The sequence below is a fragment of the Haliotis cracherodii genome, unplaced genomic scaffold (genome assembly GCF_022045235.1).
Source record: "Haliotis cracherodii isolate W230 unplaced genomic scaffold, xgHalCrac1.p SCAF_3, whole genome shotgun sequence".
Taxonomy (NCBI): Eukaryota; Metazoa; Mollusca; class Gastropoda; order Lepetellida; family Haliotidae; genus Haliotis; species Haliotis cracherodii.
This window is the reverse complement of record NW_027266286.1, coordinates 41,524,278-41,550,100: the sequence shown is the minus strand read 5'-3', so window position 1 is coordinate 41,550,100 and position 25,823 is coordinate 41,524,278. Positions and strand designations below refer to the sequence as shown.

At 42.8% G+C, this 25,823-nt stretch overlaps 1 protein-coding gene across 1 annotated transcript in view; it reads right to left on the bottom strand.

Annotated features, from left to right (window-relative positions):
• The window catches only part of LOC139474684 (ras-related and estrogen-regulated growth inhibitor-like), a 51,025-nt gene extending 48,960 nt beyond the window's left edge, over positions 1-2,065 (bottom strand). The window contains exon 1 of the mRNA XM_071257779.1: positions 1,394-2,065. Coding sequence (XP_071113880.1) covers positions 1,394-1,466 — 73 coding nt within the window. The 5' untranslated portion in view covers positions 1,467-2,065. The remainder of the gene's footprint in view (positions 1-1,393) is intronic.
• Between the last annotated feature and the right edge of the window lie 23,758 nt (positions 2,066-25,823).

The following is a 25,823-nucleotide window of genomic DNA, read 5'->3' as shown; positions in this document are numbered from 1 at the left end:
GTGATAGTGTACCCGTTTGAACACTGCAATGTCTCCTACAGATTAAATCTGTATGCACGACAATCACACATCCACATCAAGCAGGGCCTAGTCACATTGTGTAAAGGTGTTGCTCGTTACGACAAAATCCGGGTTCGATTCCCGACGATTAAGTCTGCAGACCCCTTTCTTAGTGTCCGTGGATGTGATGTTACTGCACACCTAGCTGGCCTCGTGACTCATGCGTTGTGACGTAACGTGCTGGCCACGTGTGTTATCCACGCCCTACTGTGTCATGCGGTGTGACGTAACATGCTGGCCACGTGTGTTATCCACGCCCTACTGTGTCATACGGTGTGATGTAACGTGCTGGCCACGTGTGTTATCCACGCCCTACTGTGTCATACGGTGTGATGTAACGTGCTGGCCACGTGTGTTATCCACGCCCTACTGTGTCATGCGGTGTGGCAGTGACGGTTTCTACAGCTCAGCAACACCATACAAACAAATGATTGAAGATATTTCCCTTCCTTGGCATATTAAAGTGTGTCCGTACCATCTTTATCATGAAGTAAAGTTTTGAATGTTTGTATGCTCGATCTGTATCATGTAGTGTCGTTTTGAATGTTTGTAGGTCGCTTTTCATTGGATATAGCATTGGATGTGTGTACGTCCCGTCTTTGGTATAGGGTATAACATTTTTTAATGTTTATACGTTTCATCTGTGTTATTGGGTATAAAATTGAATAGTTGGACGACCCATCTTTGTTATAGGATATAACATTGAATGTTTGGACGACCCATCTTTGTTATAGGATATAACATTGAATGTTTGGACGACCCATCTTTGTTATAGGATATAACATTGAATGTTTGGACGACCCATCTTTGTTATAGGATATAACATTGAATGTTTGGACGACCCATCTTTGTTAGATGATATAACATTGAATGTTTGGACGACCCATCTTTGTTATAGGATATAACATTGAATGTTTGAACAACAGATCTTTGTTAGATGATATAACATTGAATGTATGTACGTCCCACCTTTGATGTAGGATATCACATAGAAGCTCTATGTATAGTAATAAAGACTTGTATTTGTCACCTTAAATTCTAGTTGTTCATAAAGTATATATCACTGAACGGTTTAGATTAATTAAACTTTAATATATTGACTGATAACGACGCGAACCTGCGTATTCATCTTGCCAATGAAGATATAATTAAATACACACATACGTACAAGAAATTATATCATATATCTCACATATGACAAATTTGATATTGATCTAACGCTCTAAGTATGATTTATGTATTTTCGGTCACGTAATATTTCCGAGATAGAGTTATCAAGACGCACGTTTCACAATGAGTATATATAAGACGTATCAACTAATTAAGCACTTACCTGTCTTTCCCACACCTGGCCCCCCAAGGATGACAACCTTTGCCTGCGTGAAGCGTTTCTGCGACATGTTCATCCGCTGTCGTCCTATCCAGAAACGTTGTTCGTCACGGTCTGTCACATTGACTTCATACCCGAGTATACCACAAATACCATCTTACATGTACACTCCGTGGCTCGTCCTACACTGCCTCTGTAATCTCTTCCCAAAGAAGATCACTGAATTCAGTTATCCCAGCGGGTACTCACTCCAGCAATCACCTCCTATAACACTGCAAGGTACCACGCTTGGATAAAACAGGTAACAGTCTGTCTAATATCAAAATTCCTTGAATTTCACAAATCCATACAATCTAGGACCAGCAGAGTTTAATCTGAGTATACCCTTAGTATATCTATTAAATGTCTCTTGACTGTTGACGTATGTCGTAAAAATCTAGGAAAAAATCGTAACTCCGCACAGTGCTGTTCTCTGGTACAATCCGTTATCACGCGTTAGTTGTTCTTCATTTCGAAACAGACTGAAGCGTACGAAAGGCATGGAATGGATTAAAGATGAAGGCGAGAGGGTTTGGTATCGGCTTCACAGCTGTTTCCTGCATTAAGCACGCTCCCATCACCCCAAGGTAGAGCGACGCTAGCTGCCTCTCGTAGTCTCGGGCAGGATTCGTGAAGTCGGAGAGCCAATGGTTGATACATTTGTAAAGAGGAAGAGCGAGTCTTACTTTCCCTTGGGGAGCTTATGTTACCGGTAGCCCATGTTTCAAAGTGACGTCACTTTTTGCACGTGCCAGACTTGCGACTCGAATTATCGGTAATTGCATCCTACACGTGAAAATCGAAATAATTAAGTGCTAGACTGTTTTTTCAAATAAAGTCTTTCCTAATTCCGCTGTTTACAGAATGTTCGTATTGTTTTAGATTACAACGTACAAAGTTCAGATTTTTTGGTTAAAAATGTGAAAGAAATACACGTGTAATATATAAAATATTTAAAAAATATTCTTCAAAAAGTAATAATCGCTCCATATAGTTTACAGGGATTTTTTTAAAAGTTTCATGATTGGCGTTTATCGTCGACCCTTGTAGACGTTTGTTGCAAAAAAACCCCGTCTTTTTCCGTTCAGCTGCTGCATCAAATGAGTTTAAGTTCAAGTGAATGTTTTTCATCATAAGGGGTTGAAGATGGTCCAAAGTACGCTTACGTGGTCAACTGCCTGTTTTTACTGATTTCATTATTCTGATTTCCTGAAACTATTACGCTTCATAAAAACTCCCTGATGTAAAAACAAGTCAAAATGTTTTATGTGTAAGTTTGGACATATTTGCGGTAAGTAACAATTATGATATTCAAATGTTTAAAAGGGTATTCTTAGTGTTGCTGTTGGGACTGAATGTGACTGTACATTCCATTTATGTTATCGGAAATAGAATAAAATGTGTGTACGTCCCATCTTTGAGGCGAAATGGGGTCTAACAACGCGTTCAAGATTATTAAACATATATAGCGAGCGTGAGTGTGTGTGTGTGTGTGTGTGTGTGCGTGCGCTGCTTGTACTGGTCCGGACTAATGCCGATTTATAGTGCTATCCCACTGAGATGCCAAGCCGCAGTGTGACATGAATACCCAATTTAGACACACTATATTGACACCGAGTCGACTAGCCCTTGTGTTAGACCCTTATTGCCGAGCGCCAAACAGGGTAACAACAAGTACCATCTTTTAACGTCTTTTGGTCGCAGCGGGATCTAACCCCAGACGTTCCGCTCTCCGGATGGGCGCTTTACCACTAGACCACGGATGCGATCGAAAGGGATAAAGGGGCGGTGGGGTAGCCTAGTGGTTAAAGTGTTCGCTCGTCAAGCCGAAGGCCCATGTTTCGATTTCTCCCATGGCTACAATGTGTGAAGCCCGTCTCTGGTGTTTCCCACCGTGATATTACAGGAATACTACTAAAAGCGGCGTACAACAATACCTACTCACTCACTCACTCAGAAAGGAATAAGAACCGACAGCTGAAATTATTTAAGCAAAGTGAGTCGGTGACTTTTTACATGTGCATCATGACGTTAATAACTTTCTTTAACCACTTGGTATTCCAGGAGTCTACAGAGTTGCATCCCTAGGGCGTGCCAGGGTGCCAAGTCTTCCACTTATAGCTTCAACGCCGTGATATAACCGAGATGCTATTCAAAGTGACGTTAAACCAAACGCTCTCATTCACATATATGGTGAGTGTTGTGAGGTTATTGATGCTGCGGCTGTATTATACTTGTACCATGGCCCCGCGAGCAGACAGGCGCTGATTAATGTACAGGTGAGCTACAGTGTTATTTATTAGTTGATATGACCGTAGAACTGGATATCACATGTACCATATGACAAGAATTTCATGTTCGATTCAGTTCTATAAATGCCTGCTAGATCTGACTATATTATGTTTTACAGAACAGTATTTAAAAGTTCAAATGTTCTTCGTTAAGGTTTATACTGGTACAGTTCAACCAATCCACCAGGATATTTTCAGCACTTTTTGACCTCAGACCTTTGTGTACAAGCGTTATGTTACATGCGGAATTAACCGTTAACCGTACATTTCTGTCTATATGTGCATAGTACAAATATTGTGATATATTAGTAATAATGTCAGAGTTTAGCCATGACATCAACGTGTTAAATTTGTGGATGTTAGGGTAAAGTTACAACATACTGTTAACGCGGAGTTGTCTTCACTGGACGTACGCTGAACACACTAAAGAAAATTGTAATCAGTTGCAACACTGTTTAAGTTTTCATTTTCAGTAACTGGTTCAGTTAAAATGTCTTCACAATTATGTCACATATAAGGACAGGTCAAATAGCAGTAACTCGTGTAGAGACAATAACATATGTAAAGACAGATCAAATAGCAGTAACATATGTAGAGACAGGTCAAATAGCAGTAACATATGTAGAAACAGGTCAAATAGCAGTAACATATGTAGAGACAGGTCAAATAGCAGTAATATATGTAGAGACAGGTCAAATAGCAGTAACATATGTAGCGACAGGCCAAATAGCAGTAACATATGTAAAGACAGGACAAATAGCAGTAACATATGCTAAAACAGGTCAAATAGCAGTAACATATGTAGAGACAGGTCAAATAGCAGTAACAAATGTAGCGACAGGTCAAGTAGCAGAAACTTATGTAAAGACAGGTCAACTAGCAGTAACATATGTAGAGACAGGTCAACTAGCAGTAACATATGTAGTGACAGGTCAACTAGCAGTAACATATGCTAAAACAGGTCAAATAGCAGTAACATATGTTAAGACAGGTCAAATAGCAGTAACATATGTAAAGACAGGACAAATAGCAGTAACATATGTAGAGACAGGTCAAATAGCAGTAACATATGTAGAGACAGGTCAAATAGCAGTAACATATGTAGAGACAGGTCAAATAGCAGTAACAAATGTAGCGACAGGCCAAATAGCAGTGACATATGTAGAGACAGGTCAAATAGCAGTAACATATGTAGAGACAGGTCAAATAGCAGTAACATATGTAGAGACAGGTCAAATAGCAGTAACAAATGTAGCGACAGGTCAAATAGCAGAAACTTATGTAAAGACAGGTCAACTAGCAGTAACATATGCTAAAACAGGTCAAATAGCAGTAACATATGTAGCGACAGGTCAAATAGCAGTAACATATGTAGAGACAGGTCAAATAGCAGTAACATATGTAGAGACAGGTCAAATAGCAGTGACATATTTAGAGACAGGTCAACTAGCAGTAACATATGGTCGCAACAGACTAACATCTAGTCTCTGAAATAAAATGTTAAACAGAAAAACGTAAACTATCTTAAGAAATTTAATAAAAAGATCCCAGAGACTCCCTTCATTTTTAGATACTGCAGTAATCTAGACTTGGCAACAATTAAAGACCTGCATGGGCTGTATTGGATATATTTGTTTCAGGGTCTGTGTGACAACAATCACCGTAAAGGTGAGACTGAAAGGTGCAAAAATAATGTCGTATTTTAGAGGTTTAGAGAAGTAGTTTGTCTAATATTCGAAAATGTACCCCTGAAGATCCAGGGTAGAAAAGTTCTTCAGCAACCCATGCTTGCCGTAAGAGTCGACTAACGGGATCGGGTGGTCAGGCTCGCTGACTAGGTTAATGCATGTCATCGATCCCAATTGCGTGGATCGATGCTCATAATGATAATCACTTGATTGTCTGGTCCAGACTTGTTTATTTACAGACCGCCGTCATATAGCTAGAATATTGCTGAGTGTGGGGTTAAAAAACAAACAAACAAAACACTATTTGAAAATGAGCAAGTCTTTGAACCGAACCGATTTACTAAGGAGTTATAGATGAAGACAGTAGACAAAAAGACATTTTGGGTCACGAACAAGCTAACAGTTAGATTTCCTCTTGAAATGCTTTAAACTATAATTTTCACTTATTTTAACCATAATTATGTGACAATGTCAGAAGTTCAAAACTTGCAATTATCAGCAATTTAACAATACTTAAGTTTTCTTTAACTTCATTTTTTTTATTGTCATCTGTGAAAAGTGTCCTTAACATACATCATCCTTTAGCATTCAAAGAGTCATAGAGAGATATAACATTAGTCTCCCACCCTCTCCAATCACGAAAGGCTTTTAGAAACATGTATGCCGTCTAAAATGTAGTTGCTGTTTTGTGGTAGAAATACTCGGAATGATCGGAATGGTCGTTTTTGGTTACGTGAACCGACACAAAGCACCCGTCATTGAAAACACGCTAACAATTCTCCAAATATTCATACTTTCAAGTAATTAGAATACTTATCTGTACTTTAAACGGGAACACAGTTTATGTTAAGTAGATGTTTGATAAAAAGAGAACATGAAAGTTTTCAAAAGGACTAGAAGTATCTATAGATAAAGTTAACGTTAAACATATGTAATTAAACACACAGCATCCCCCGCCACGATCCCTGTGCCTTCTGACATGGAACAAGCTGTCGAAATTCCACCAACTACTTTATAATATGTTATTGGGTTTATCAAAGGATCGAAGCACCGGGTGCCTGTGATGTGTAATGATGCTCGAGACTGGAGTAATTACTGCATGTCGATACTTCCAGGGTCAGGTATATATTCGGGCATTAAATCTCTTCCTGATTGAGGAAGAGTTTCAGCTGCCGGCATGTGGTAGCATTTATCGACCATTTAGGTTGTGAATTACCGATAAGTTCGCTGTGGTGAGTGGCTTGTCTTTACGATGTAAACATATGTTAAGAAGTTTCAAGATGTGTTTGGTGAGTTTAAATCTACTTTTGTCTGTGGTATTGTAGGTATTTTCCGTTCTCATTGTAAATGTGTAAGATTCTACTTTCAAGTGAGACTTACTGAGAGGTTTTATATTTGAATTGTAAGTCCTGCTAGGAGGTTTCACAATTATTTTGTAAGACCTACGTTTTATTTTTGAATTTTATGAACCAGCATGTTTATATGAATCGAATTGTGATTTTTGATCGGTTAAAAGTTACGATTTTTTCTGGTATTTCTTGCATTTAGACGGTTTAGTCGGATAAAACACTCCTCGGTTTGGTTGAAAATGTAGAACCTCGCCCTCGCTCGCAGTTTTACATTATCAACCAAAACATCGGAGTCATGTTTTATCCTTAACTTAGTAAATATTGAGAAATAACATGTTGTTGCATGGCACTACGATTAGATGTATATGAAAAGACGCTTAGCAGTCTAATAACAAAGGCGTATTAGGAAAGTGAAAATAGCTTTGTTTCTCATAACATATTTTTCAAAGCTCATTGCATAGGGTCCGTAGGAAAGATATTTGTTTATAACATTACTTTAGTAGGTTACAAATATTTGAAAGTAAACCTGGTTTTAATCATTCAATGAGACCCTTGGTGACTCTTGGGATCAAGCCCCCAGCAACTCATGCTCGTCGTAAAAGGCGACTATAATAAAATGGGTCGGGTTGTCAGGCACTGTGACTTGGTTGATTGTACGCCATCGTATTCCAATGGAGTAGATCGATGCATATGATCATGACGTCCACCACTGGGTTTTCTAGTCCTACAGACCGCCGTCATATTGCTGAGTGCAGCGTTAAACAACAAACAAACAACCCACGTGACCTCTTTTGGAAGAGAGGAGTCATGATGACCACAGCGAGATTCCCCTGCGACACACTCAAGATGGATGGCGTAATTAGAAAAAAATGTAAAACAAATATAATGATAAAAACTAATTGAGTTGAAAAAGTAGATGTTAACAGTCTGTTTTTATTAATAAAAGCGATTAAGCGCGGCCGGGTTATGAAAAACAATACATTTTCTCTAAGAAACCTTGCATCTGTATGATGGGGTATATTATGAAAACAGGTAGTGCTTATTGCAACTCTGGTATGATGATGATGGTGATGATGATGATGATGATCTAAGGAGTGCGCTCATGGTCGATAAGCTGATTGCATCCCCCTGTTGGTCGTGGGTTCGAATCTTACTTCTCTCCGAGTATGATACTTGTAAAGAATCCTATAATGGACATTGTCCCTTTGTCGCATTGCCGCCTTACAAAAGAAGAAAATGGTGTCAAAATGAACCAAAGCGCGACAATGCAACAACGCGACAATGTCCTTTCTTGGGTTCCATATACTTGGACTGTCATCAATACACCCGTACTCCTGGTTACACTAAACTCGTCACGCCACGATATTATAGGTAATATTTTCTCAAAAGTAGCTTTTCAAATCAAATTAAATCACTCACAAAAAACAGCATAGACTTGGAAATTGGATTTGACCAAACAGAAAGAAAGTTGGTTTCTAGGCTGAAGGCAGTCACTTGTTGTGAGGTACCAAGTGGCATGTAATATCCTCAATGATACCCGTTTCAAATAAACCGCCATCGAATAACCATTTGCTGTTTGTTTCATGTTCAGCAACCATCAAACAAACCTGGGTATATATTGTTTTCTGCCCGGCAGTTAATATCGTCAATATTTCAGAGTGCTAACATGCTTATTACTGGCTAAAACAAACCGTCTAGTCGAAAAGATCGTAAAACTCAACAGCCGGGACGGATGGAACAAATACATTCAGCACTACTCAGAGAGAGGAGATCCTTCTTCAAACGATGCAAACCAGGTTTGTTACTTTTTGTAATGTTTTTCGTTTCTTTTATGCATATTGTTGTTGTACACAGCATTCCAGTGTTTATGATGTTCTCCAGGTTGAGTGAGTGAGTGAGTGAGTTGGGTTTAACGCCGCTTTTAACAGTATTCCAGTTATATCACGGCGTGTCAGCTTTATGTGGGAGCAAAGCCCGAAGTGATGCAGGTCTCTGACGTTTACAACTTCGGTGAAACCCAGGTATGGTGCTGACAAACCTAGAAACATAATCGGGGCGAACGGAAATTCGAACCCACAATCATAGGTTTCTGGCGTGCCAAAGGGACGCAACTCTGCATGGTGAATCGCGGCGCCTTAGACGACTGGACCACCCTGCCCCTGCTCCAGTGTTGGAATTATGATGTTTAACATTGTCACAGGGATTAAGCGATGTGCATGCCTACCGGAAGTTGGTAGGTAGGAACTACCATTTACTGGCTGGACCTTAAAACATGTGATTCCATCCACATGAGGAGGTTTGCAGCTCTTCGCGGCCAAACCAAGGGAGTTGAAATGCCATGAAGGCATACAGGAACCCATAAGACGTTGAAAAATGTCTTCAAGAAGAACAGTTGCCCTCAGTGTTCCTCTGTTCAAATCAATGTAACATTTTTATAGTAACTACCCAGATTGTATTATTCCAAGAACCATGGGACTACATAGTTCACGCGGCTAACAATCATCAACTCGGACAGTTTTGGCATATAAAGCATGTTTTAGGCACGTTTTTAGCTCTAAATCTAACTCACATCCATGCACCGAAGGGCTTCAAACTCATAATCGTTACAGTATTAATATACAACACTCACAAGAAGTTCGATATTTATTGCTTTACTTTTGATAATTATCAATCGACAGTAGGTGTTTTTCAGCGTAAAAACTGCATTATAAATTTATTCTAGCGTACACTTGGGACAAAAGGCTATCTAATGAGTTTGCTATCAATGTATAGCCTCTGTGTGATGCATATATATAAGCCTGTGTGGGATTAATACACACACGCACGAGCGCACGCACACACGCACGAATGCACGCACACCGACCACGTGTGTGGTCGGGATTGCTGACTTGGTTGATGCATGTCATCGTATCCCAATTGCGTGGATCGATGCTCACGATGTCAATGATTAGATTGTCTGGTCCAGACTCGATTATTTACAGACGATATCTCAGGCCCGTCGTAACAGGTGGCTGTGGGCCATCGCACCCCGACGGCGTGGCACGTTGTCATGCTATCAACCACTGGTACACTAGGACGTAAAACGTGAAATATCTGAGGTACAATTATTAAGACTCCCCGGAACAAATACCAAACGTCTGTGGTAAACACATAACCATTTCCCCCTCAAACAATAATACAAACTCATTTGTTTCTTTCCAAATTTTAATCTGAACTTTAGTTTAACATGTCAGCTTTAAGTAGTAATAATACCACAAGAACGTTTAAAAGCGTGTTTTATTCATTATAAACTTCATTTTTTTATGATTCATTTTGTGATGTCTGAATCGCATGTTAAATGTTTGGGCATTATTTAAGTGAAAAATTCGATGGAAAAGCTTGACAATAATGGTAAATTGTCTATTACTTGATAAAAAAGGGCAAATTCCGCGATTTTTCTGATTTGAAAAGATGTATGCACATTCCTCAAAAATAACCTATTACCTTTTTTCTGTAATGGCATTTTGTTGGTTTGAAGAACTCGTAATTTGTTTAAAGCTCTCTTTAAAATTTAAACAGTTTGGCAGATTTGAGTATTTGTACATGCGAAATGTTGCCCCGGTTATCATCCTTGGTATGCCAGCATCTCATCCGTGTTTGTTTCACCAAAGTGGTAAACGTTTCCGCGTCATACACGTTTTAACCCCAGTAAGGGGATTCCCCTAAGTGGCGGAATTTTTCGATTGGGGTACGATTTCGCCTGTTGTTTTTTTATCGTCTCTTTAAATCTATTTCCGTTTTTCGAATTCAAACATTTGTAATTACGTATGCCCGGTTAGTTGCCTCTTACGACAAGCATAGTCGCCTTTTACGGCAAGCATGGGTTGCTGAAGACCTATTCTATACAAGATCTTCCCGGGTCAATTTAGATAACAAGCTGAATTGGTCTATATACAGATGATCACATCTTGAGTGAGTGGGTGAGTATGGTTTTACACCGCTCAAAGCAATATGCCAGCAATATCACGACGGAAATGGAACCCGGGCCTTCGGCGTGACGACCGAACGCTTTAACCACGAGGCTACCCCACTGCCCCGATCAGACCAAGAGCTCATGTGACCAAAATTGGCGTTGGATATCTCAGTACAAGTAGAGATTGCTGCAGAGCATCAATAGCTCCCCGCCATATAATGTTATGTGCAGAGGAAGGAAGTGTAAGCTATGGGAGGAGAGAATGTGTGTTAAGTACAAATTGGTTGTTATTAATGTACTTATCTTTGGAAAGCACAATAAAAGAAACAGTGTCTTTAATTGGTCAGCACAAAGAAACCCAGGTAAGAAAACTGGGCCTGTCAGGCAAAACTTGATATATACCCCCCATTAGTACCAATAAAAAAATCCTATACAGATAACACAACAAATGTCATTCTAAAGCATGCTTTTGCAGCAAATATCAATATTTCTGGTCAAAATGTTGGTTGGGTTAAATAAAGCAAACTTTTAAAATAGTAAACACAAAATATGTAATGAATCCACCCTAAATATACTTCAGTTCAAATGTAAAAATTCACGCAATCATTACAGTTGTTTACGGGGGCATGGTTGACCCAGTCGCCGAAGGCGCTGCAATTCCCTATACAGAGTTGTGTCCCTTGGGCACGCCAGAAACCTATGACAGTGTGCTTGAATCTCGGTTCGCCCCGATTTTGTTGTCAGCACAAAACCCTTGCTCGTTGGTTTCACCAAAGTGGTGAACGTCTAAGACCTGCATCACTTCAGACTTTCCTCCCACATCAAGCTGACACGGAATACTATTCAAGACGGCTTTAAACCCAACTACCTCACTCACTCTTGTGTATGGTTCCGTTTGGTTAACTGGGTTTGTGTTGTGATTGCTTCCGGCTTAGATTTGAAATTTGTATAGAAGAATGTTACTATGTTCAACCCAAACATCGTGAAGATATCATGCAACCGTATTATCTTTTTGGAAAATAATTGCAAACTACAGACCAACCTGTTGATTTCCTATGTATCCAGAAGCAAAGAACATATACGGGTGTATGATCTCTGCTGGAAGTTATTTTTTTTTTGTCAAAGCAATAAACCATGCAGAAACATAAACCGCCGCATGAAACGGTATGTACCATACATTACATACAGTGAAGTATTTAAAACAACGATGTGTTCAACTATGCACAGCAAGCACCATACATGTGATTATGAAGACAACTAATAAAACATTTCTCACATCAATCCCGTTGTTTTACATGTGTTGTTTATTGAAGAAAGTCATACTTTATAGAAGCCTGTTATTTAATCGTGTTGAACAATATGTTGCAAAAGCAGTGTGAAAATTGAGTGCGCCTGAGGCTTGGCCTAAATTCCTTCCTCTCAGTGATACAGCTTGAATAAGATACGATGTACAGCAATGCAAGGTCAGTGCGTGATTTATCACTTCTATACTACGCCTATAGCTAAAGGAGATAATCGCTCAATGCGCAATAGTTTATTCTTACAAAATATAGACCGGTTAACTTTAGCGAAATGGGATCATTTTTAGCTCTTTTAAAAACAAAATAAACAAATTTCATGGGTTATCAGCATTACGAAAAGTGACTAAGCCTCTGAATAGCAAGACGATTTTGAAGTATCTCTTATTGCTGGAAAAGATAAACATCAACATTTCACGCAGATTTCACATGATTTGGATGTTTCGTTTCGGTAACTGTGTGGCTTGAAATTTCAAAGATACCATCATGTCGACTTACATGCTATAAAATTAACCTCTCCCATATACTTCCCCGCCTTAAGGGCGGGGAAGAATAAAGCGCCCGCTCTTCACGCGGAAGATCCGAGCTCAATGCCCCCACTTGATGAAATGTAGGCATGTTGCTGAAATATTGCTAAAAGTGGCGTAAAACGCAACCACCCTCTCACTTACTCACAGGGTTATCACGTGACAAGGGATTCGCTTCCAAACTTCAACACACACTAATCAATCAATTCAAACCCGTAAACACATGTTTGGATTAATCACTAGCCATCTTGGCAAATTTCAACAGAATTAATGGCCCGGGAGTGGTTTCCGAACAAGACTCGATGTTGAACTACTTTGACTGCTTCTGAGCCAAATTAATTAATGCAGGTTGATTATAAACTATTTGGATTGCTTCTGAACCAAATTAATTAATATGTAAAAGCTATACTGTCGGGTATATCGGCCAAAGTTTAGGTTATCAGAAGCCGCCCACATGCCTATGCACAGTTGAGACAGGTCCAAGAACAGGTTCAACCAATAGTATTGGAATGCACTTATCACTTCCATCAACTGGTAATTACAAAGTGTGAACAAAGTAGCCGTTGAAAGTTTATTGCGTTCTTTGATCTGCTTCATCATATAAATAGAGTGTGAAAATGTAAACAATCACCCGACATTGAGACTACACACATCAGACTAAAAGACGTTGGCACCAAAAAAATCTAAAATATTGTGAATACTCTGTTGATATCGGGGTAGTATAAGATTGATAGAATCAGGTAATCTTTCATCAACTGTGCCGAAAGGGCCTCAATCACGGCTATTCTGAGCCACCATGACGCTGTAGGTAACGTGAGTCGAAATTATGTTTGGAGATATGTTTAAGATTAAGCGTGTTCTCGGGGACTTACGTGATTTCTCACAGGTTGTTTGCCGAATTTACAGGTAATAGGCCATTTGAAATTACTGTGAGAATAAACCATATGTGTTTGTTTGCGTGTTCAGCATGTTCTGTTAGTAATGTGTCACTTATAGAAATACGAGTTAAATTATAGCTGGGGTAGCGGGATTAAATGGATTCTTCCGTTGTATGCGGAACGCCTACTGCCACAAAAAAAGAGGCGATATTTTTTAGTTTGTTAGCAGAACGTGCATACATATATCATCGGAGTTATGTTATGACTGGACTATCAAGTCTATGTAAAGTCCAATCAAGATTGCGTAACGAAATCGACATCCGGTTCGTGAACTGACGTGCAGATTTCGGTCGATTGCAGGATTTGCAAATCGTGTACTGTCAACTGGGCGTCGACAGATATTTTCAAAACATTTTTATATTTGTAACCCAGCTGTCCAAGTAATTTGATCCACTTCGCGAAGTAAGACCCATTTTGTTACACTACAGATCTTGATTTACGACGCAAAACAAGTAATATGATAGGTGGAATCTGATTGGTCAATAGAGGGACGTAGAAGTCAGAGACACAACTCGGAATAGCCACTAGTGGCGCAACGGACGAGTAACGAAATTCAAGCTGAGTTCGGCAAGGGTGGAAACTGAACGTTTAGTTACTCCCTTGCCTCGGGAAGATGACATGTATGTGAGGTCCATTTTGTGTCGTTTCACCCTACTCATATGACCATGGCATTTATGTAACGTTCTTCAACCACGATACCTGCACGGTGGTGATCAAAATGTAATCAGATGTATCAGATGTTTTGACGGAAGCTTGTGAGCATTCATAAAGGATGGATATATCACAACACACATGGTGTACAATTATCCATATTGCCAAACTCAGAAGTGGGTGCTACTGTCGACACTGAAGGTGTTAGATTGAGTGTTATAAAATATAACAAGGTGAACTCCAGTGCCGTGACTCTTTGCTTAAGAAAAAGCATCATTTTTTTCCTTTCGTGTTTGGCCGTGATTTATTTTATTGAGAACACAGAGCGGGCGACCTGTCTGAGGTAAGACTTGAAGGGGTCCCCGTTTCCAAAATAAACTAAATTCATAAACCGCAGAGTTAAGATGAAACGCATTTTATTTCATTTGTGGTCGCCGGCGTATGTTGTGCCCTTAAACCTACAATGGTCTTAAGTCTACAATATTCATGAGTAGGCGTGGCTTGTGTATGCACGTGACACTACCTTCCTCAAAGCTGTTGATGTCTAACGAACGCACCGCTGTCTCGGCTGTCATTGCGCGATACGATGTTTCCCTCACAATCTGTACATCAGGTATATAACATGTAGTTTATGTGTCTTTGAATATTGTGCTGGACTATATTTGCGAGCCTCGACTTCGGACAGATCGAAAGTTCCGAGAATTACAGAGTCAACCCAATTCGCCTCACTCCGAAACATTCGGTGGTGTACATTAGCCCTGATCGAAACATTGACATGTCTTTGCTATTACTTGCAGATCCAACACATTAAAAACCTCTTGTCATCATGCTCCATACTTATACAATATACCTTTCTCTACTTGTTATATTCAAGAGCAAAGCAATCTCTGCGTGTGGCAAAAGTTAGTCAACTACAAGATGCAACTATATATTTTTTATTTCCGAAACCCTGTAAAGATTCCAGGGAGTATATTCACACGGTGTCCCAGAAAAAGAGTTATCATGCTTGTGATATAAATATATAAAATAAAATCCAAATAGTGCCTAGAACAATGTTTATTAATCAGGCCCATGGCTCAGGCAATTAGGACTTGCCAAATCAGTCTAGACTTGAGTTGGCTCCCTTTCTCCATTTATTCTAATGTGTCTGAGAGACAGGTTCATGAATGTGCAATCTTCTTTCTGGATAGAAATAACCATATGAACAGATTCTGAACAGAAAATAAAGTAAAAAGTATGAAATTCAATTCCATGTATTAAAGTGACACAACTTTAATCTCCAAACAAAAAATATATGATATGATGCCCTATTTGTATAAAATCTGTTTGGAATTTATTTTTCAAATTCAATATACATCTATGAATAACCATTTGGCAAATAATAAAATTAGATAAAATACATGATCAGTGATGATATTTTCCATTATTCCAGATAATAATAGATGAGCATCTAATTGGATCTAATTAGATATGAGCACATGCAGTTTAATGTTACTCAAGATGGAAGATCTGTCGAAAAGTATGAACAACATGAAATTAAAAAACCCCAGGTAAAATAGACATAACCGCATTGATCATGATCTGACATTTTCATCAGAAATAAAAACAGATTTGTTGGTATCAATCATTGCAGAAGTCTTTACTGGAACTTTCTAAGTCTCAAGTAACTTGAAATGCTTTGACATAAGTTTAGTCCCAGTCAAGACTACTATTTTTGTAAAGGTGCAATTTTTTCATCTAAATTGTTATTATGACATTCACTCTCTCTCCCATTTCAGCAAAAAATGGTGGCTTCCTTGGCGTATCAACGGAAACCCTTGAAGCTACAGAAGGTCTAAAGTCTACAATGATGGGGTGGCCCCTTAGTGGACCCCCCAGGCAGTCATGGGCTGTTGCATAGGCCCCTCCTGATCCCTTTGACCATGCAAAACCCCATCTTGGCTGAAAAATTTCATTCACTCTCTCTCCCATTTCAGAAAAAATGGGCGGCTTCCTCGACACGTCAAGGCGACAGTCAGTGTGCACCTCAGAGGTTCTTCAAGCTTGCCAGGTGAGCTTCAAACAGCCCAAGGCACCCTAGGAAACTGGTCAAAAATCAAATCCACCTTCTTTTTCTCTCTGTCTTTTTTTAAAGAGCTTGTGTAGACTTAAGACTTTCAGCAGGTTTAAGGGCAGCTATAGGAGCCCTTAAAGCTGCTGAAAGTCTTAAGTCTACAATGATGGGGTGGTCCCTTCCTGGACCCCCCAGGCAGTCATGGGCTGTTGTATAGGCCCCTCCTGATCCCTTTGACCATGCAAAACCCCATCTTGGCTGAAAAATTTCATTCACTCTCTCTCCCATTTCAGAAAAAATGGGCGGCTTCCTCGACGCGTCAAGGCAACAGCCAGTGTGCACCTCAGAGGTTCTTCCAGCTTGCCAGGTGAGCTTCAAACAGCCCAAGGCACCCTAGGAAACTGGTCAAAAATCAAATCCACCTTCTTTTTCTCTCTGTCTTTTTTTAAAGAGCTTGTGTAGACTTAAGACTTTCAGCAGGTTTAAGGGCAGCTATAGGAGCCCTTAAAGCTGCTGAAAGTCTTAAGTCTACAATGATGGGGTGGCCCCTTCCTGGACCCCCCTGGCAGTCATGGGCTGTTGCATAGGCCCCTCCTGATCCCTTTGACCATGCAAAACCCCATCTTGGCTGAAAAATTTCATTCACTCTCTCTCCCATTTCAGAAAAAATGGGCGGCTTCCTCGACGCGTCAAGGCAACAGCCAGTGTGCACCTCAGAGGTTCTTCCAGCTTGCCAGGTGAGCTTCAAACAGCCCAAGGCAACCTAGGAAACTGGTCAAAAATCAAATCCACCTTCTTTTTCTCTCTGTCTTTTTTTAAAGAGCTTGTGTAGACTTAAGACTTTCAGCAGGTTTAAGGGCAGCTATAGGAGCCCTTAAAGCTGCCGAAAGTCTTAAGTCTACAATGATGGGGTGGCCCCTTCCTGGACCCCCCTGGCAGTCATGGGCTGTTGCATAGGCCCCTCCTGATCCCTTTGACCATGCAAAACCCCATCTTGGCTGAAAAATTTCATTCACTCTCTCTCCCATTTCAGAAAAAATGGGCGGCTTCCTCGACGCGTCAAGGCAACAGCCAGTGTGCACCTCAGAGGTTCTTCCAGCTTGCCAGGTGAGCTTCAAACAGCCCAAGGCAACCTAGGAAACTGGTCAAAAATCAAATCCATCTTCTTTTGCTCTCTGTCTTTTTTTAAAGAGCTTGTGTAGACTTAAGACTTTCAGCAGGTTTAAGGGCAGCTATAGGAGCCCTTAAAGCTGCTGAAAGTCTTAAGTCTACAATGATGGGGTGGTCCCTTCCTGGACCCCCCAGGCAGTCATGGGCTGTTGCATAGGCCCCTCCTGATCCCTTTGACCATGCAAAACCCCATCTAGACTGAAAAATTTCATTCACTCTCTCTCCCATTTCAGAAAAAATGGGCGGCTTCCTCGACGCGTCAAGGCGACAGTCAGTGTGCACCTCAGAGGTTCTTCCAGCTTGCCAGGTGAGCTTCAAACAGCCCAAGGCACCCTAGGAAACTGGTCAAAAATCAAATCCACCTTCTTTTGCTCTCTGTCTTTTTTTAAAGAGCTTGTGTAGACTTAAGACTTTCAGCAGGTTTAAGGGCAGCCATAGGAGCCCTTAAAGCTGCTGAAAGTCTTAAGTCTACAATGATGGGGTGGCCCCTTCCTGGACCCCCCTGGCAGTCATGGGCTGTTGCATAGGCCCCTCCTGATCCCTTTGACCATGCAAAACCCCATCTTGGCTGAAAAATTTCATTCACTCTCTCTCCCATTTCAGAAAAAATGGGCGGCTTCCTCGACGCGTCAAGGCAACAGCCAGTGTGCACCTCAGAGGTTCTTCCAGCTTGCCAGGTGAGCTTCAAACAGCCCAAGGCAACCTAGGAAACTGGTCAAAAATCAAATCCACCTTCTTTTTCTCTCTGTCTTTTTTTAAAGAGCTTGTGTAGACTTAAGACTTTCAGCAGGTTTAAGGGCAGCTATAGGAGCCCTTAAAGCTGCTGAAAGTCTTAAGTCTACAATGATGGGGTGGTCCCTTCCTGGACCCCCCAGGCAGTCATGGGCTGTTGCATAGGCCCCTCCTGATCCCTTTGACCATGCAAAACCCCATCTAGACTGAAAAATTTCATTCACTCTCTCTCCCATTTCAGAAAAAATGGGCGGCTTCCTCGACGCGTCAAGGCAACAGCCAGTGTGCACCTCAGAGGTTCTTCCAGCTTGCCAGGTGAGCTTCAAACAGCCCAAGGCAACCTAGGAAACTGGTCAAAAATCAAATCCACCTTCTTTTTCTCTCTGTCTTTTTTTAAAGAGCTTGTGTAGACTTAAGACTTTCAGCAGGTTTAAGGGCAGCTATAGGAGCCCTTAAAGCTGCCGAAAGTCTTAAGTCTACAATGATGGGGTGGCCCCTTCCTGGACCCCCCTGGCAGTCATGGGCTGTTGCATAGGCCCCTCCTGATCCCTTTGACCATGCAAAACCCCATCTTGGCTGAAAAATTTCATTCACTCTCTCTCCCATTTCAGAAAAAATGGGCGGCTTCCTCGACGCGTCAAGGCAACAGCCAGTGTGCACCTCAGAGGTTCTTCCAGCTTGCCAGGTGAGCTTCAAACAGCCCAAGGCAACCTAGGAAACTGGTCAAAAATCAAATCCATCTTCTTTTGCTCTCTGTCTTTTTTTAAAGAGCTTGTGTAGACTTAAGACTTTCAGCAGGTTTAAGGGCAGCTATAGGAGCCCTTAAAGCTGCTGAAAGTCTTAAGTCTACAATGATGGGGTGGTCCCTTCCTGGACCCCCCAGGCAGTCATGGGCTGTTGCATAGGCCCCTCCTGATCCCTTTGACCATGCAAAACCCCATCTAGACTGAAAAATTTCATTCACTCTCTCTCCCATTTCAGAAAAAATGGGCGGCTTCCTCGACGCGTCAAGGCGACAGTCAGTGTGCACCTCAGAGGTTCTTCCAGCTTGCCAGGTGAGCTTCAAACAGCCCAAGGCACCCTAGGAAACTGGTCAAAAATCAAATCCACCTTCTTTTGCTCTCTGTCTTTTTTTAAAGAGCTTGTGTAGACTTAAGACTTTCAGCAGGTTTAAGGGCAGCCATAGGAGCCCTTAAAGCTGCTGAAAGTCTTAAGTCTACAATGATGGGGTGGCCCCTTCCTGGACCCCCCTGGCAGTCATGGGCTGTTGCATAGGCCCCTCCTGATCCCTTTGACCATGCAAAACCCCATCTTGGCTGAAAAATTTCATTCACTCTCTCTCCCATTTCAGAAAAAATGGGCGGCTTCCTCGACGCGTCAAGGCAACAGCCAGTGTGCACCTCAGGGGTTCTTCCAGCTTGCCAGGTGAGCTTCAAACAGCCCAAGGCAACCTAGGAAACTGGTCAAAAATCAAATCCACCTTCTTTTGCTCTCTGTCTTTTTTTAAAGAGCTTGTGTAGACTTAAGACTTTCAGCAGGTTTAAGGGCAGCTATAGGAGCCCTTAAAGCTGCTGAAAGTCTTAAGTCTACAATGATGGGGTGGTCCCTTCCTGGACCCCCCAGGCAGTCATGGGCTGTTGCATAGGCCCCTCCTGATCCCTTTGACCATGCAAAACCCCATCTAGACTGAAAAATTTCATTCACTCTCTCTCCCATTTCAGAAAAAATGGGCGGCTTCCTCGACGCGTCAAGGCGACAGTCAGTGTACACCTCAGAGGTTCTTCAAGCTTGCCAGGTGAGCTTCAAACAGCCCAAGGCACCCTAGGAAACTGGTCAAAAATCAAATCCACCTTCTTTTGCTCTCTGTCTTTTTTTAAAGAGCTTGTGTAGACTTAAGACTTTCAGCAGGTTTAAGGGCAGCTATAGGAGCCCTTAAAGCTGCTGAAAGTCTTAAGTCTACAATGATGGGGTGGCCCCTTCCTGGACCCCCCTGGCAGTCATGGGCTGTTGCATAGGCCCCTCCTGATCCCTTTGACCATGCAAAACCCCATCTTGGCTGAAAAATTTCATTCACTCTCTCTCCCATTTCAGAAAAAATGGGCGGCTTCCTCGACGCGTCAAGGCAACAGCCAGTGTGCACCTCAGAGGTTCTTCCAGCTTGCCAGGTGAGCTTCAAACAGCCCAAGGCAACCTAGGAAACTGGTCAAAAATCAAATCCACCTTCTTTTGCTCTCTGTCTTTTTTTAAAGAGCTTGTGTAGACTTAAGACTTTCAGCAGGTTTAAGGGCAGCTATAGGAGCCCTTAAAGCTGCTGAAAGTCTTAAGTCTACAATGATGGGGTGGCCCCTTCCTGGACCCCCCTGGCAGTCATGGGCTGTTGCATAGGCCCCTCCTGATCCCTTTGACCATGCAAAACCCCATCTTGGCTGAAAAATTTCATTCACTCTCTCTCCCATTTCAGAAAAAATGGGCGGCTTCCTCGACGCGTCAAGGCAACAGCCAGTGTACACCTCAGAGGTTCTTCCAGCTTGCCAGGTGAGCTTCAAACAGCCCAAGGCACCCTAGGAAACTGGTCAAAAATCAAATCCACCTTCTTTTTCTCTCTGTCTTTTTTTAAAGAGCTTGTGTAGACTTAAGACTTTCAGCAGGTTTAAGGGCAGCTATAGGAGCCCTTAAAGCTGCTGAAAGTCTTAAGTCTACAATGATGGGGTGGCCCCTTCCTGGACCCCCCTGGCAGTCATGGGCTGTTGCATAGGCCCCTCCTGATCCCTTTGACCATGCAAAACCCCATCTTGGCTGAAAAATTTCATTCACTCTCTCTCCCATTTCAGAAAAAATGGGCGGCTTCCTCGACGCGTCAAGGCAACAGCCAGTGTGCACCTCAGAGGTTCTTCCAGCTTGCCAGGTGAGCTTCAAACAGCCCAAGGCAACCTAGGAAACTGGTCAAAAATCAAATCCATCTTCTTTTGCTCTCTGTCTTTTTTTAAAGAGCTTGTGTAGACTTAAGACTTTCAGCAGGTTTAAGGGCAGCTATAGGAGCCCTTAAAGCTGCTGAAAGTCTTAAGTCTACAATGATGGGGTGGTCCCTTCCTGGACCCCCCAGGCAGTCATGGGCTGTTGCATAGGCCCCTCCTGATCCCTTTGACCATGCAAAACCCCATCTAGACTGAAAAATTTCATTCACTCTCTCTCCCATTTCAGAAAAAATGGGCGGCTTCCTCGACGCGTCAAGGCGACAGTCAGTGTGCACCTCAGAGGTTCTTCCAGCTTGCCAGGTGAGCTTCAAACAGCCCAAGGCACCCTAGGAAACTGGTCAAAAATCAAATCCACCTTCTTTTGCTCTCTGTCTTTTTTTAAAGAGCTTGTGTAGACTTAAGACTTTCAGCAGGTTTAAGGGCAGCTATAGGAGCCCTTAAAGCTGCTGAAAGTCTTAGGTCTACAATGATGGGGTGGCCCCTTCCTGGACCCCCCTGGCAGTCATGGGCTGTTGCATAGGCCCCTCCTGATCCCTTTGACCATGCAAAACCCCATCTTGGCTGAAAAATTTCATTCACTCTCTCTCCCATTTCAGAAAAAATGGGCGGCTTCCTCGACGCGTCAAGGCAACAGCCAGTGTGCACCTCAGAGGTTCTTCCAGCTTGCCAGGTGAGCTTCAAACAGCCCAAGGCAACCTAGGAAACTGGTCAAAAATCAAATCCACCTTCTTTTGCTCTCTGTCTTTTTTTAAAGAGCTTGTGTAGACTTAAGACTTTCAGCAGGTTTAAGGGCAGCTATAGGAGCCCTTAAAGCTGCTGAAAGTCTTAAGTCTACAATGATGGGGTGGTCCCTTCCTGGACCCCCCAGGCAGTCATGGGCTGTTGCATAGGCCCCTCCTGATCCCTTTGACCATGCAAAACCCCATCTAGACTGAAAAATTTCATTCACTCTCTCTCCCATTTCAGAAAAAATGGGCGGCTTCCTCGACGCGTCAAGGCGACAGTCAGTGTGCACCTCAGAGGTTCTTCCAGCTTGCCAGGTGAGCTTCAAACAGCCCAAGGCACCCTAGGAAACTGGTCAAAAATCAAATCCACCTTCTTTTTCTCTCTGTCTTTTTTTAAAGAGCTTGTGTAGACTTAAGACTTTCAGCAGGTTTAAGGGCAGCTATAGGAGCCCTTAAAGCTGCTGAAAGTCTTAAGTCTACAATGATGGGGTGGCCCCTTCCTGGACCCCCCAGGCAGTCATGGGCTGTTGCATAGGCCCCTCCTGATCCCTTTGACCATGCAAAACCCCATCTTGGCTGAAAAATTTCATTCACTCTCTCTCCCATTTCAGAAAAAATCGGCGGCTTCCTCGACGCGTCAAGGCGACAGTCAGTGTGCACCTCAGAGGTTCTTCCAGCTTGCCAGGTGAGCTTCAAACAGCCCAAGGCACCCTAGGAAACTGGTCAAAAATCAAATCCACCTTCTTTTTCTCTCTGTCTTTTTTTAAAGAGCTTGTGTAGACTTAAGACTTTCAGCAGGTTTAAGGGCAGCTATAGGAGCCCTTAAAGCTGCTGAAAGTCTTAAGTCTACAATGATGGGGTGGCCCCTTCCTGGACCCCCCAGGCAGTCATGGGCTGTTGTATAGGCCCCTCCTGATCTCTTTGACCATGCAAAACCCCATCTTGGCTGAAAAATTTCATTCACTCTCTCTCCCATTTCAGAAAAAATGGGCGGCTTCCTCGACGCGTCAAGGCAACAGCCAGTGTACACCTCAGAGGTTCTTCCAGCTTGCCAGGTGAGCTTCAAACAGCCCAAGGCACCCTAGGAAACTGGTCAAAAATCAAATCCACCTTCTTTTTCTCTCTGTCTTTTTTTAAAGAGCTTGTGTAGACTTAAGACTTTCAGCAGGTTTAAGGGCAGCTATAGGAGCCCTTAAAGCTGCTGAAAGTCTTAAGTCTACAATGATGGGGTGGCCCCTTCCTGGACCCCCCTGGCAGTCATGGGCTGTTGCATAGGCCCCTCCTGATCCCTTTGACCATGCAAAACCCCATCTTGGCTGAAAAATTTCATTCACTCTCTCTCCCATTTCAGAAAAAATGGGCGGCTTCCTCGACGCGTCAAGGCAACAGCCAGTGTACACCTCAGAGGTTCTTCCAGCTTGCCAGGTGAGCTTCAAACAGCCCAAGGCACCCTAGGAAACTGGTCAAAAATCAAATCCACCTTCTTTTGCTCTCTGTCTTTTTTTAAAGAGCTTGTGTAGACTTAAGACTTTCAGCAGGTTTAAGGGCAGCTATAGGAGCCCTTAAAGCTGCTGAAAGTCTTAAGTCTACAATGATGGGGTGGCCCCTTCCTGGACCCCCCAGGCAGTCATGGGCTGTTGCATAGGCCCCTCCTGATCCCTTTGACCATGCAAAACCCCATCTAGACTGAAAAATTTCATTCACTCTCTCTCCCATTTCAGAAAAAATGGGCGGCTTCCTCGACGCGTCAAGGCGACAGTCAGTGTGCACCTCAGAGGTTCTTCCAGCTTGCCAGGTGAGCTTCAAACAGCCCAAGGCACCCTAGGAAACTGGTCAAAAATCAAATCCACCTTCTTTTTCTCTCTGTCTTTTTTTAAAGAGCTTGTGTAGACTTAAGACTTTCAGCAGGTTTAAGGGCAGCTATAGGAGCCCTTAAAGCTGCTGAAAGTCTTAAGTCTACAATGATGGGGTGGCCCCTTCCTGGACCCCCCAGGCAGTCATGGGCTGTTGCATAGGCCCCTCCTGATCCCTTTGACCATGCAAAACCCCATCTTGGCTGAAAAATTTCATTCACTCTCTCTCCCATTTCAGAAAAAATCGGCGGCTTCCTCGACGCGTCAAGGCGACAGTCAGTGTGCACCTCAGAGGTTCTTCCAGCTTGCCAGGTGAGCTTCAAACAGCCCAAGGCACCCTAGGAAACTGGTCAAAAATCAAATCCACCTTCTTTTTCTCTCTGTCTTTTTTTAAAGAGCTTGTGTAGACTTAAGACTTTCAGCAGGTTTAAGGGCAGCTATAGGAGCCCTTAAAGCTGCTGAAAGTCTTAAGTCTACAATGATGGGGTGGCCCCTTCCTGGACCCCCCTGGCAGTCATGGGCTGTTGCATAGGCCCCTCCTGATCCCTTTGACCATGCAAAACCCCATCTTGGCTGAAAAATTTCATTCACTCTCTCTCCCATTTCAGAAAAAATGGGCGGCTTCCTCGACGCGTCAAGGCAACAGCCAGTGTGCACCTCAGAGGTTCTTCCAGCTTGCCAGGTGAGCTTCAAACAGCCCAAGGCAACCTAGGAAACTGGTCAAAAATCAAATCCATCTTCTTTTGCTCTCTGTCTTTTTTTAAAGAGCTTGTGTAGACTTAAGACTTTCAGCAGGTTTAAGGGCAGCTATAGGAGCCCTTAAAGCTGCTGAAAGTCTTAAGTCTACAATGATGGGGTGGTCCCTTCCTGGACCCCCCAGGCAGTCATGGGCTGTTGCATAGGCCCCTCCTGATCCCTTTGACCATGCAAAACCCCATCTAGACTGAAAAATTTCATTCACTCTCTCTCCCATTTCAGAAAAAATGGGCGGCTTCCTCGACGCGTCAAGGCGACAGTCAGTGTGCACCTCAGAGGTTCTTCCAGCTTGCCAGGTGAGCTTCAAACAGCCCAAGGCACCCTAGGAAACTGGTCAAAAATCAAATCCACCTTCTTTTGCTCTCTGTCTTTTTTTAAAGAGCTTGTGTAGACTTAAGACTTTCAGCAGGTTTAAGGGCAGCTATAGGAGCCCTTAAAGCTGCTGAAAGTCTTAAGTCTACAATGATGGGGTGGCCCCTTCCTGGACCCCCCTGGCAGTCATGGGCTGTTGCATAGGCCCCTCCTGATCCCTTTGACCATGCAAAACCCCATTTTGGCTGAAAAATTTCATTCACTCTCTCTCCCATTTCAGAAAAAATGGGCGGCTTCCTCGACGCGTCAAGGCAACAGCCAGTGTGCACCTCAGAGGTTCTTCCAGCTTGCCAGGTGAGCTTCAAACAGCCCAAGGCAACCTAGGAAACTGGTCAAAAATCAAATCCACCTTCTTTTGCTCTCTGTCTTTTTTTAAAGAGCTTGTGTAGACTTAAGACTTTCAGCAGGTTTAAGGGCAGCTATAGGAGCCCTTAAAGCTGCTGAAAGTCTTAAGTCTACAATGATGGGGTGGTCCCTTCCTGGACCCCCCAGGCAGTCATGGGCTGTTGCATAGGCCCCTCCTGATCCCTTTGACCATGCAAAACCCCATCTAGACTGAAAAATTTCATTCACTCTCTCTCCCATTTCAGAAAAAATGGGCGGCTTCCTCGACGCGTCAAGGCGACAGTCAGTGTGCACCTCAGAGGTTCTTCCAGCTTGCCAGGTGAGCTTCAAACAGCCCAAGGCACCCTAGGAAACTGGTCAAAAATCAAATCCACCTTCTTTTGCTCTCTGTCTTTTTTTAAAGAGCTTGTGTAGACTTAAGACTTTCAGCAGGTTTAAGGGCAGCTATAGGAGCCCTTAAAGCTGCTGAAAGTCTTAAGTCTACAATGATGGGGTGGCCCCTTCCTGGACCCCCCTGGCAGTCATGGGCTGTTGCATAGGCCCCTCCTGATCCCTTTGACCATGCAAAACCCCATCTTGGCTGAAAAATTTCATTCACTCTCTCTCCCATTTCAGAAAAAATGGGCGGCTTCCTCGACGCGTCAAGGCAACAGCCAGTGTGCACCTCAGAGGTTCTTCCAGCTTGCCAGGTGAGCTTCAAACAGCCCAAGGCAACCTAG